This window comes from Geotrypetes seraphini, chromosome 19 (assembly GCF_902459505.1).
Source record: "Geotrypetes seraphini chromosome 19, aGeoSer1.1, whole genome shotgun sequence".
NCBI classification, from domain to species: Eukaryota; Metazoa; Chordata; class Amphibia; order Gymnophiona; family Dermophiidae; genus Geotrypetes; species Geotrypetes seraphini.
Genome location: NC_047102.1, coordinates 14,970,601 through 14,983,919, shown reverse-complemented (window position 1 = coordinate 14,983,919; position 13,319 = coordinate 14,970,601). Strand labels below are relative to the sequence as shown.

Genomic DNA, 13,319 nt, shown 5'->3' with positions numbered 1-13,319 from the left:
TGCGTCCTTATACAAGTAACTTTTTAATAAGCTTTTAAATTTTTCTAAGGAGGATTCACCATGTAAGTAAATTGGTAAATTGTTCCAGAGCTGGGGTGTTGTAACCAAAAAAATGGTAGATCTCCTAGTACCTATTACTTTTAAAGAAGGGATAGTCAGAAAATGATCCAGAAATATTGGTGCGTTAGTTTGTCGGATTTTAAAAGTTATCAGTGCGATTTGATAAATTATTCTATGCGAGATTGGTAACCAGTGTGCTTTTTGTAGAAGAGGTGTGACATGATCATATTTTTTTGAGTTAGTAACAATTTTTATTGCTGTATTTTGTATAATTTGTAGTCTTCTTATTTCTTTCTGGGTTATACCATGATACATACAATGTGTTGCAATAATCAAGTCTAGAAATGACCAAAGAGTGAATGAGAATGTTCTCATTGTCTTTAATCATTGTAGTTCCTCCCACTGCCCTTATGTTTTTGACATTGTCTATTTGTCATTGTCCAAGCTTTTTAATTCCCCAAAACATACTGTTATTCCCTTTTTAAAATTTGTATATTGAACCTGTGATAATGTGATATGATCAAAAATTTTATTAAACTTTTGACATCAAAGTTGCCCTAAAATGTGCAGTGTTAACTGCTTCTTGAAATAGACGATAAGAGGGGGAGGGAAATACATTCTTTAAACCTTTTTTTTTTTTGCTGCTTGTTGTACTTAACTTTTTGCTTTTGTTTGAATCATCTTGCAGACCAAGAAACATCATAGTGTACAACTGTACAACAGGTGGCACCAATCCTTTTCACTGGGGAGAAGTTGGTATGATGTTTGCTGTTTCCTTCTTTGTCTCCATGTGGAATTACTAAATTTATACTAGTATCAGCTGGTTAAGTGCAGCCTAGGAGGAGAATTTAGCTCCATAGAATCTAGGGAGCGGTGGAAACTTTTAGTAAAAAGGTTTCTTCTGGAAGTCCCTTGTCTACACGTTGAACACAATTTTGATGGAAAGGACCGTGAATTTGTTTTATTGCAACATTGCAGCTACAATATACTGCACTTTTAAAAAGTGCAAATGGGACTTAGTTACATGAGAGAGCTTAAGTGATAAAGTTATAAATTTAAACATACTTTACCTTAGTTGTAGTTGGTCCAACAATAGAGTGCTGTCGTTTAAATGCAGTACTTCTCATCCCCATCTAGAGCTGCACACAAATAGTATGACGGTCTGGATAGCCAGTGTAGAAAGCCTAAAAAAGTTGTGTATTTTATAAAGATAACTAGAGGCCAACCAGATTTCAGTTTTGGTATCAGAATTGGCCTGAAATCCAGGTCTTCCCCCACTCTCTGCCTGCTCCCGAGCCTGCTGCCACTCTCCCCGCACCCCCAGGAGAGAGTGGGTCATGCTGGGCCAGCCACCCCACCCCTGACCACAACCCCCTCCATCTTTCCCCCCCCCCCAAAAGCCTTTCCCGGGCCTTTAAATGCCTAATGGTCTCTTCCAAGCAAGAGTGACTGGGGATTGTCCTTGCCCTCCAGTTCCTCAGCCAAAATGGCTGCGAGGACTTTCACAAAACTGCTGATGAAGACCCTGGCTGCCATTTTGCAGTTGGAACCAACAGAGAGGCAGGAGTAGTCCTCAGTTGCTCCTGCCCATGCCATTGCAAAATGACAGCCAGGACCTTTTGTAGCAGTCTCAGCAGTTATTTTGGCTGAGGAACCAGCAGAGGCAAGAGTGACTAGGAACCGCTCTTGCTTGAAAAAGACCACTAGACCACCAGGGCATTTAAAGGGAGGGCCTCTTGGGGTGGGTGGAATGGTGGAGGGCTTGTGGTTGGGGGGGGGGGGTGCCGGCTCAGGGGGACCTGCTCTCTGCTAGGGGAGGTTCCATTTTCTATTTCTTTTTAGGCCTAAACCGAATGACAAATTTCAGATGCTGATTAAGTTTGTCAAAATTGAGAACCCCTGAATTGACCCCAGTAGCATACAAATTCTTATGGACATAGATCCATCGGCTCCAAGGTAGGTGTAAATGTGTGTCCTCTGTGCATGTACTTGTGTATTTTGTGAAGTACATGTGTACCCTCCAGCTGTGCACTTGAAGAACACCTACACTCGACGCACATATAAGTACACACCGTCTTCTTAGCAGGTGTGCTTATCAACGTATATATAGCTGTGCAATTCTATTAAAGCCATCAGTATAAAACAGGCTTTAGATACAGAAAAACCCTGGTAAACTGACACACAATGTCCATACATTGGAACACAGTGCTGGAATATGAATACATTAGAAAATGCTGAAAACCCAACCAGTTAGGGATGCCTCTATGACAGGGTTGGGAACCACTGTGTTTTCCTTGGGAATATTTGCATCAAGATTTAAACAGCTCAATTTTTTTTTACTATTTACTTCCTGCTTTTCATTTTAAAGGGGTCTTTAATATTTATATTTTTCTGGCCCTGGAGTTTTATTTAGATTTTTTTGGGCTTCAGTTGGGACCAGCTTTCTCTGGGGCTGTAATATAATTAATCTTCACGGGCAGCTTGGTGGTAAATTTTTCTCCCTGTTACACCCCTCCCTCCCATTATATTTAGGCCAGGTGTTGCAGCAACAGCTGTTGGCTAGCTGCCCCCTCTGATACATTGCATTTATTGGCATTGCACAATAGCAGAGATTGCTTTCCTCTAGAGAGGGTGTACGTACTCTGCAACATGCCAGACCAGCAAAAGGAGCAGGAATGACACCTAAATATTTCACAAAATTCTTATTTTTCTAGATATTTTAACATTTAAGAATGCTTTTGTATTATTTGCACTTTTTTCTTAAATGATTTTAACATTTAAGTAAACTGACATATAAATCAGTTTCTTTATTTAGAAGATGCAATAAGAAATAGTAATTCTCTACACTTGCCGAAATCACACACTTTCCTTTCCTGACGTCCACCCACCAGTTTGCCAACATCTCCCCTTTTGAACTGGTGCTTAAGGCTTGGGCTGGCCTGGGAAGAGGTAGGAGGGTGGCAGCAGTGACAGACTTAGCAAGGAGAAGGCTTTGTCATGCACCAGAGCCATGCCACCGTCCCTACAGGTTCTGCCACCCACAAGGTATACCTTGATGACTTGATCTCTGAGCTTGTTGCTAACCAAGGTTTCTAAGCTCCAATCCTTCCTCTGCTTCTGTTGTGTCCACTTCATTGACCATATTTAACTCAGTTCTACCATTGTAAAATGTAAAAAAAAAAAAAAAAAAATCAAATATTAAAAAAGTGTAATTATTGCTTAATTCTGGAAAAATTTATATTAAGAGAAACTGCTTTTAAGTCCCAATTTCTAAATTTAATTCTTCTTGAAATTTAAGCAGTTATACTGTAGAACCTGATGCTTACAGAGTTGTGAAGTCATTTTAGACTTTCTGGTTAACAAAATTTGATACTACGTAGAAAAGTCACAGTGTAGAATTTCCAGAGCTCTGAAATTACTGAAGTATTTTATTTTTAGGTGCAAATGTAATAGGTATTTGGAAAGAGGAACAGAAAGAGAGAAGCTATAGCGAGGTGCAATAAAAACAAGGTCTTATGAAATATTTTTGAGTTGAATCCTGGGCCAAGTATGAACTATTTCAGTAGAGATGGAATTTCTTTTTAAAAGCTAACCTCTTAGGCAAAGAATGTGGTAGAAATCTGTCATAAAGCCATATTTTACCACTTTAAGACAGGCAGTGCAAGTTTGGGGGGTTTCAATTCATACAGCAAGATTTTATTGTTCATTTCTTAGCATGCAAGATTGACTTTTGTAAAAGAAAAATTAATTTTTCTGAGTTCGTTACATGGTTATTATCAAAGCTGTTACACAACTTTTCTTTCTCAGAATACCATGTAATTTCCACTTTCAAGAGGAATCCTCTCGAACAGGCCTTCAGACGGCCCAATGTAAATCTAACCTCCAATCACCTCTTATATCACTACTGGATTGCTGTAAGCCATAAGGCCCCAGCATTCCTGTATGATATCTACCTCAGGATTACTGGAAGAAGCCCAAGGTAATGGTGACTAGCTCTGTCTTTTCTGTTCCTCTGACATTCTAAAGAAACCCATCCCTCATCTAAACATGCATTTTAACAATGGCTTAGCTTTGTCACGTGTTACCATCTTCTGAAAAAAGGGACTCATGAGTGTTTTGTTTTGTTTTGCATGGGGGTGTTTTTGGTGTGGGAGGGGACGGGCAATATAATTCAAACAAATAAATAAAAAGACATGTAATGTTACAAGCCAATCAATACTGGAGTTTTTATTGATGACTTGAGGTACTTTGACTTCAAGCCCTAATTGTGTCGAATTTGTTTGTATATATAACATTAAAATGCTTTTGACCCTTATTTTTCCTACAGAATATTATGTAAATGTGTCCTTCAAGATGAATCCTTTAGAGCAGACACTCAGGCGCCCCAATGTTAATCTTCGTTCCAATCCCCTTTTGCATCATTACTGGATTGCTGTCAGCCATATAGTACCTGCAATGTTGTTTGATGCTTTTCTCAGGTTGACAGGTCAGAAACCCTGGTAAGAAGGTTGTGCTAATGAAAAACCACAGGTGCTGGTAAAGCGGTGGAGAAAAAGACGCAGGCTTGATGGCATGGGCTTTTAGCTTTTGTGTTTACTAACCAGATGTAACAACTACTGATCTGAGCTGTTTTACTTTTAAGTGGAGAAATCTCAGAATGAATGCCAAAGAGGGATCAGAAGATTCAACAAAAATCTAACCTCCCTTTTTTATTCAAGTAATAAAACCACAGTGCAGCAGAGTTCAGTTTATCCTGTAGGGTTAACTGAAGAAACATGGATACACTAACTGACCTGTAATGGGATCTGTGATAGGTTGGATAATGGGAAAAGTCCAATTTCTATATAGGCTGAAGATGGCTGCAGGCTTAAGCTGTTGACTGGTGCAAGGCTGATGAGCAGGTAAAGGGATGTATATCAGAAAGTGTGTCACAAAGGCAGATCCGGCTGCTCCTGCAACAACGATTAAGTAGTTTGCCCCAAATACTCACTCACAGCCCTGAGAAGTCTTTGGAGGGTCCTGCCAAGCTCTGCTCAGGCCATGCCTCTAACTGTGCATATGATGCTTTATTACCCACTCTCTCTCCATATTAGGTAGCTGCTTTACTCAGGCTGACGCTGTACAGTAACTAGAGCATTTCAAGGGAAGTTTGACTTAATTATACTATTATCAGGTAGAACAGTTGATGAAGCAAACAATAAGTAAAATGCCATTTGCTCATATAAATTTTGTTTTGGCAATCCAAACTTGAAGGGGGGTGGGGGAAATGGAGACAAAAGCCACATGCAGAGTACCAGATAGTTTGTGTGACTAGTTCAAAATTTTTATTTTAAATAATTAAAACTACCTGTAATGGAGCCAATTGAAGTCCTTGCTCTGGGCATGCATCTCCACAGTAATTTGGCTGATTCACTTTTTTCTTTTTCTGTTCTACAGCTTATATTTGCAGACAGTGGTGTTTTGAATTTGATTCAGAACTGCATTTGGACTGAGGGTGTTGGCTGATGCTGTCAAAGCAAGCATTTGACCTATTTACTGTTGGATTGGTTGAAAAGTATCTAATTTGCAAAATTCCATTCAAGACTAGTTAAGACGTGTCCAAAACGCATAAGCCCGGGTTTGCCAGTGTAAAAGCTGAGGGGCCAAAGTAGTAATGAGCTTTTTCATTGATACTTTGGTAACTGAAAATCACCATCCAATATTTACGATCTACTCGTTTACTGTTTGACAGACTAATTTCTAAAACCCGAGGAGAAAAACATCAAACTAATTCCCATGTCATCAAGCCTGTGCCAGCTTTCTCTTTGTAAAAGGTGTTAAAATGTCACTTACATTTAATAACCAAACATTTCACTTTTTAAACATTTATGGGCCAAATTCTGTAAAACAGTGCCTAAATCGGCAGCTGCCTACAAAAACAGCCACTTGTTAATCGCATATAAACGGTGCCCACTGCCTTCCACAAAACTTATTACAAATTGTAATAAACTTATAATGAAGCCACGCTAAAATGTCAAAACGCTAAACTGTTTTTCTTTTCTTATTTAAACACACAATGGAGAAACTGGGCCTCTTCTCTCTTGAAAAGAGGAGACTGAGAGGGGACTTGATCGAAACGTTCAAAATACTGAAGGGAATAGACTTAGTGGATAAAGACAGACTGTTCACCCTCTCTAAGGTAGGGAGAACGTGAGGGCACTCTCTAAAGTTGAAAGGGGATAGATTCCGTATGAACGTAGGGAAGTTCTTCACCCAGAGAGTGGTAGAAAACTGGAACATTCTTCTGGAGTCTGTTATAGGGGGAAACACCCTCCAGGGATTCAAGACAAAGTTGGAATAGTTCCTGCTAAACTGGGATGTACACAGGTGAGGCTGGACTCATTTAGAGCACTGGTCTTTGACCTAAGGGCCCTGCGGGAGCGGACTTCTGGGCACTGGTCTGCCCCAGCAGTGGCAATTGTTATGTTCTTATGCATAGTACTATAAGGGAGTATTATAAATTAAGGTGATTGTGAATTAAAGTAAGTTGATTTTCCACTATTTCATTTAGAATTAGCTTTGTAATAGATGATTCCCCATCCCTGTCATCTATTACAAAGCTAAGTTATGAACTTATTTATTCTAAAATTATTCTATTATGAAATAGTGGAAAATCAACTTACTTTAATTCACAATCGCCTTAATTTATAAGAAATGCTTTCAATGCTGTCCTGGGAATGAGGAACAATACCACCTTGAGCTTACTAAATCAGGTGGAGATCTGAACTCCCTTACAGTGCAATGCTTTGTGTGTTTAAATAAGAAAAGAAATACAGTTTAGCGCATTGATATTTGAGCGTGGTTCCACAAAACGTAGGCATCTGCCAGGGTTTTACTGGCCTATATTGCAGGCGCTTAAGTTCTTTTGAGAATCACATCTAACGGGCTTAAGGTCATCTCCACCCCCTAACCACGCCTACTTTGATCTATTTTTTAATGAGTTTTAAATTGGTTTTTAACAGCGTGGTCAATTCCTGCACTGATTAAAGCCAATTAAAACAATTCATTTAGGTGACAGTAAGACACCTACTGCTACTTAACATGTGGCACCATTTACAGAATCGGGCTCTATATCTTTTTAATGGAGCATTTCAGTTATATGAGTATCTCCAGAAATAGTTCCTAAACATCTGCATAAAATTTTTGTCTAAGTTGCAATTACTTTTACTCCTATTTTCTAAAGTAAAAGTAGCACGATATTTTTTTTTTTAAGGCCTTTTGCACAGCCACCCTTGAAAGTTTGTTGTTCTGGAATACACTGTGACTGAAAATGGTCTAACTATGACTGAAAATTTCCTCACTACTTGGGAGCTGGCTTCACTATTTCTTGCAACTCTACATCAACAGTTTGCTTTTTATCTTTTTCTTTTTTTTTCCCCCCCTTTAACACAAAGCAAGTATAAAAGGCATGAACAATTTAGAAGTACACGGGAGGACTTTATTCTTCAAAAGCATCGAATATGTTCATGGGTATAGAGCTACTCTTCTTTTTCTGTTTTAAAACCTAGCTCTAGCCATTTTAATTCTTAAGCAATGCTAGATTTCTTTGGAGGGGAGGGTTAGGTGGCTGTTTTTAAAAGAAACATTGAGGTCTTTTCTTATAATTCCTGTATTAGAACTGTGGTAACAGTGGTTAGCATATCTGGGTTTAAAAAAAAGTTTGCGCAAGTTCCTGGAGGAAAGGTCCATAGTTTGCTATGAGACAGACATGGGGGAAGCCTTTGCTTGCTCTGGGATCAGTAGCATGAATGTTGCTGCTATTTGGGTTTCTGCCAGGTACTTGTGATCTAGATTGGCTGCTGTTGGAAACAGGATACTGGATTTGATGAACCACCTTTTCTTAGGTACAAGTTTACAATTCTGAAGCTCACATTCTACATTCACTTCTGGAATAAATTGACCAAAATTGAAGATTCATTACAATGAGGACTCTAGAAATATTGGGCCTTTTTTAATTCAATAAGACGTTTTTCATATGTTTTTCCTCCTTCAATAAATTTATCTAAACCCCCCCCCCAAAAAAAAAAAAACCAAAAAAAAACTGCAAAGACAGTGGATTTAAATGAGATAAAGGCAATTAGGGGCCCTCCTACAAAGAAGTTTTGGGCTTAACACGTGACAAGCCCAAAACTGCTGCTGCATCAAGAAGGGGCAGTCCCGCTATTTTTTTATTTCTGGTTATGCATTAACATTCAGATTAATGTGTAGCACCTACTTCCATTGAACACAGAAGCACTTACCGTCTCCTGTTTACAAGGTGCTAAGTGGTCACATGTTAATTCTGTACTTGGGCAGTTTGCAAGCGGTAAGTGTAAAGTGTTAGCTGGCTAACACTTCCACACATACTTCACCCATGTCACGTTTTCTGGCAGACAAATTAATTTAATGCACGTAAACAGACAAACTATTGCAAAACCCCTTAACGCAGTTGCGTTGTAGCATGTGGTTAACATACTGAAACAAGTAAAATGCTTGACACTCTTTAAAGAAGGGGTCCTTTTAGATATCTGAAATAGGAAGTTTTGTGTCTGGAAAAATTATTCCAGGGCTATAAGGTTGGCATAAATTGAAAGTTTTTTTGAAGAGGGTAAGGTTGGTGGTTAATGCTTTAAAAATCAAACACTGACAGACAGATATACCTTTGTTCAGTGGTGATAGTTTATGAAATACCCTGTGGACTCCATTTTTTTTTGATAGCTACAGTGTATTTTATTGCTTGAAAACTAGTTGAGTGGTAAGGTACTGGGAAGAGATCCTTATTTTAAAAAGTAGCATACATGCACCTGAGATTTATCTATGGCAAGATGGCTGTAGTCTCTAGAATCATTCTGTATCTCATGTTCCTAAATTATTATTTTAAAAAAATGAGAGACTTATAGCTTTCCAAAGTACTAGCAATCCTTGCCTGGCAGGTACTTGCAGTAGCTTAAATCACAAGGCTACATATTAAAATTATTGGTTCTAAAAATGGCTACCAGAGTGTCAGCTATGGGATACTTTTCTTTCTGGCTCAGCACAAAAAGAATTATGTTTCTAAGATCAGCTGGGCACTTCCAAGTGACCTGAAACAGCCACTGTTCAAGATGTCATGTTGGATTTAGGGAAACTTTGGTCTGCCCTAACTTAATCATGAAACTTACATTTAGGGGAGTGTTATCAATGTGGGCTACTGTTAAATTGGGTTATTTTAGCAATGAATACATGCAACATATGGGGCACCCCCTCTAGTAGATTTGCATGCCAGCAGCAAAAATGTAAAGCAACCTCTTCTAGTGTTTGATGTAGCCATAAACTGGACTTGGTCCTTCCTTCTAATCGTATGCACCCATGCCTCTGACAGCCAAGGTCCTGACAAGGTCTAGTATAAGGATTCTTAAAGGCCTATATTGGTCTCGACACAACTGGTTTCCTTCTCCTAGTTCTTTATCCAGGGTGCAAATCTTTCAAGTCCTCAAACAGGTCAGACACCCTTCTCTTTTCTACCTCAAGTTCTTGGTTCTGATTATGTGGAACTTGAACCATGTTTAGCTGTATCACTATCTCCAATTCAATAAATCTTAGTGGTAGTAAGAGAACCCTTTCACATTTTCCGATGGAAGCAGTCTTTCATCTGGTACTTTACTAATGCCTACAATCCCTTTAACTGTCCTTCCCAATATCACACTTCAGTAACTCTACAAAAGTGGTCTCCAACACGCAGCTCCAGAGCTACATGTGGCCCCTGAAGTCCTCCATCGTGGCCCTCAAACAATTGACTGAAATGCTGCTCTTCAAATCCTATAAATGTATTAATTTCAAACTTGCTCACTTGATATCCTAAGTGAAAATAGTGTGATACTTAGGTGACTCATTTATGGAATTGTCTATTGTTGATAATCCAAAAGAGTAAGTTTTTTAAAAAAATATATCCTTGAAGTGTTGTAGAATCAATATTAGTATTAATTTGTAATGTTTAATACCTAGTCTGAAGAAGCAGGTCAAGGTGGTTTACAAAATTAGTAGTATGTATAAGCTTGAAATATTTTGGTGGCCCTTTACATAATTGTTCTAACAATCTCCACCAGCTTAAACTTCAGGTGCCCTGTATTAGGCCCTTTTACGAGCAACGCTCTTTTGGCACTTATATTAGATACCTAGCAGTGAAAATTGGTACTTCTCCCTTTCCTCCTCATTGCCATATAGATGCCTTATAAATGACATTTCAGCTTAAAGGACTGATTTGGGACAGTTTTAAAGGAGCCATATCCAAGTATCTAGGCGAATGTTGGTTTGCTTTATGACTGGTTTTGAGGACTGCAGTTTTTAGTCTAGTGTTTTTTCCTTTTACTGCAGCTCCTCCAGTGTTATTACTTATAGATATTACAGGAAGCATGTCAGATAGCAGAATTTGCAAGTTACCTAGCAGCTTTTTTATTCATCCTCTTTATTCCTTTTTATTCAATCCTCTTATGAAAGTATCTCTAAACGGCTAATTCTGCTAATCTTGCATTCTGCTCGTATTTTACTTAATTTTCCTTGCTTAGATTTTAAACATTTGGGTCTTTATTTTCCTTTTTCTATATCTGACAGGACTGTACGTTTTCCATGTGACTATGAAAATGTAACCATGCAAACAAGGACTGTGTCATTAGCCGAAAAGTATTACTAGAAGTCGCATAACTTAGGCTCCCTTTTACAAAGCTGCGCAGCTGGGTGCTTTGCCGCCAATGCTCTAACACCCATTCAATTCCTATGGGCGTCTGAGCATTAACTGCACCAGCCCACACTGCCAGCTTTAGAAAAAGAGGGGGGTTAGCCATAACAATTTCAGACATTTCACAAAATAGAAATGTTTTCACCCGGGCATTATTAATCTGAAAAACGATATGGTCCACTTTTAAAGGTAATATATAGAAATAAAACTGAAGGAAATAAGGTGATGCCTTTTGTATTGCACTAACTTAATGCATTCTTTGATTAGCTTTTGAAGGTAGCCCTTCAGATCAGAAAAAAAGGGTTACCTTTGAAAGCTAATCAAAAAATACATTGTTAGTCTAATTATTTATTTCTATATACTGCATAGTCTGGAAAGAACACAGTCCTTGTTGGACACATCACTTGGTTTTGTTGCAGGAATAACATGAAAGAGTCACATTTCATATTTGATCATTTTTAAATTATTTGTCTATTTATGAATATTTAAAATTTGTTTTATACGGACATTAACAGGTCTGTATGTAGAATACAGAAACTCTTCAGCTTTTTATTTGTAAGAAAGAAAAAAATATTCACTTTGTAAACGAAAAGTATGTATGCATAGTAATTGGATTTTAAACTGTTTCATTGCCCCAAATTTTTGTCTAACACAAACATTTAAATTGAGATGAATGAAAACCAAGGATGTATCTTCTCATACCAACTGTTTATTCAGTAGATCACACTTGGCAGAAAAATTCTGACTGTTTCTGCATATTGTACGATGGAATCAAAATGATCGATTAGGCATAGGTGCTCAAGACTCTAAAAACGGTCCATTATTTAACTAAGAAATGAGTAGCGTTTGCAACTTGTCATCTAGTGTCAGTTTGTTAATCCATCCAATTATTTATCTCTATATCAGATTGCATTGCTTTCCTCAGAGTGCACCAAAAGCCTTTACAATGTGCAGAGCCATATATGCATTTTTCTGCCTAACGCATTAATCCTGTGGCTTTGGAAAGTTTCGGAGGGCCTTGCTGCCTTGGAGAAAATGTTGACTTGGCAGCAAGGAGTTGAATTTTTTTTTTGTTTACACTAAGGGCCTGATTTGTCAAGGTCTCTTCCCTTAGAAGCAGAAGGGAGGGAGTGAGGGGGAAGCCTTAATGAAGCAGGCCCTAAAGGTGTGAAAGCAAATAGATGTTAATCTTTTGTTTTTTTTCAATTTCCTCTTTGGGTAAAGGATGATGAAAACTATAACCCGTCTTCATAGGGCTATGATGATGTTGGAGTACTTCACAAGTAACTCATGGGAATGGAACAATGAGAACACCAATATGCTAATGAATCAGCTAAACCCCGAAGACAAAAAGGTAAGTACATCTTGTATTTACACACACCGTTATTTGGTGAGTTATGGTCTGTAAGAAAATTAGTATATGCAATATTGATTATCTTTATAAGCAATATTGCTCTTCCCCTTTGCTGTTCCAAATAAAGCCTCTCGGGAAGATGCTTAGTTCTGAGTGAGATCTGCAAAACTGAGAAAACATGAAATATTAGAAGTGCCACAAAACACTTTCTTGTTCATAACAGCAATTACTAGGAATTTGAGGGTTCTTAGTGTGGTATCTCATACAAAAACCACCCCATTGAGTTACTAATGATGAAAACCGATCTGGTTGTTACTAGTTGAGTAACTGGTTAATAGTAAAGAAACTAGTTCCAGACGTCTTCAGGAAAGACAAATGCTCACTCTTTGAAACACATGTAGAAAAGCTGTGACTCGGTAAAGGATATCTTGATGTCCTCCAGCAGCCTTTGCTTTCAAAAATTCTGAAGAAAAAGTACAGCGGAATAGGAGTTGTTGCCAAGTCCAAATGCATGAATTGAAACATCAAAACGGTGGTTTTTTTCTCTCTTCAGAACTGGTGCAATAAATAATCATTTTGGATGCACGTTGTTTATTTTACTCAAACACAATAACAATGTGCATTTTAAAATATCTTCTGATAGAGGTGACCATACACGTTGCATTCAGGTTTTTCAAACAAATTAGTGAGCCTAATTATTTCTACAATTTTATTTGAATGAGCAAAAATATGGGAAAACAAAGAAACTTGTCCAAGGTTCCATGGAATTGTTGACAGACCTTAGTGTTGTAGAGCCCAGGACCATGCTATAACCCAGTTTTCCCCCTTTTTTAAACATTTAAAATGCTTTATTTGATCTATCAGCCTGAATCTGATATTGTAGACACAGAAAATGCTGTATGTGGTGTGTAAATGTTATTTTTGTTTTAAAATAATGGTTATATGTACCTGAATGTCTTTTGCCTTTTTCTGAACAGAATCCTGTACATTTTTTGTACCCTGGTATTGTATCTGGCAGCAAGGAATACCCTCCTTTTAGTTTATTAACATTAGGAAGGAAGCTGGATTGCGTTAAGGATGTGAGAGAGTGTACCTGAAGATGGTACAGTTTCCTTAGGTTTTTGGCACAGTGGACAAAGGGAGGGGTAGTGGAATTGCTATACCACTTTTTCA

At 38.1% G+C, this 13,319-nt stretch overlaps 1 protein-coding gene across 5 annotated transcripts in view; it reads left to right on the top strand.

Moving 5' to 3' along the window:
- FAR1 (fatty acyl-CoA reductase 1) overlaps positions 1 to 13,319 on the top strand; it is a 55,071-nt gene that overhangs the window by 32,198 nt on the left and 9,554 nt on the right. For 3 of the 5 annotated variants that reach the window (XM_033928847.1, XM_033928842.1, XM_033928845.1), the window contains exons 8-10: positions 749 to 816; positions 4,388 to 4,559; positions 12,017 to 12,146. In XM_033928847.1, coding sequence (XP_033784738.1) covers positions 749 to 816; positions 4,388 to 4,559; positions 12,017 to 12,146 — 370 coding nt within the window. Of the gene's footprint in view, positions 1 to 748; positions 817 to 3,867; positions 4,040 to 4,387; positions 4,560 to 12,016; positions 12,147 to 13,319 lie in introns of all 5 variants that reach the window. The other 2 variants (XM_033928844.1, XM_033928846.1) reach the window with 1 other exon arrangement.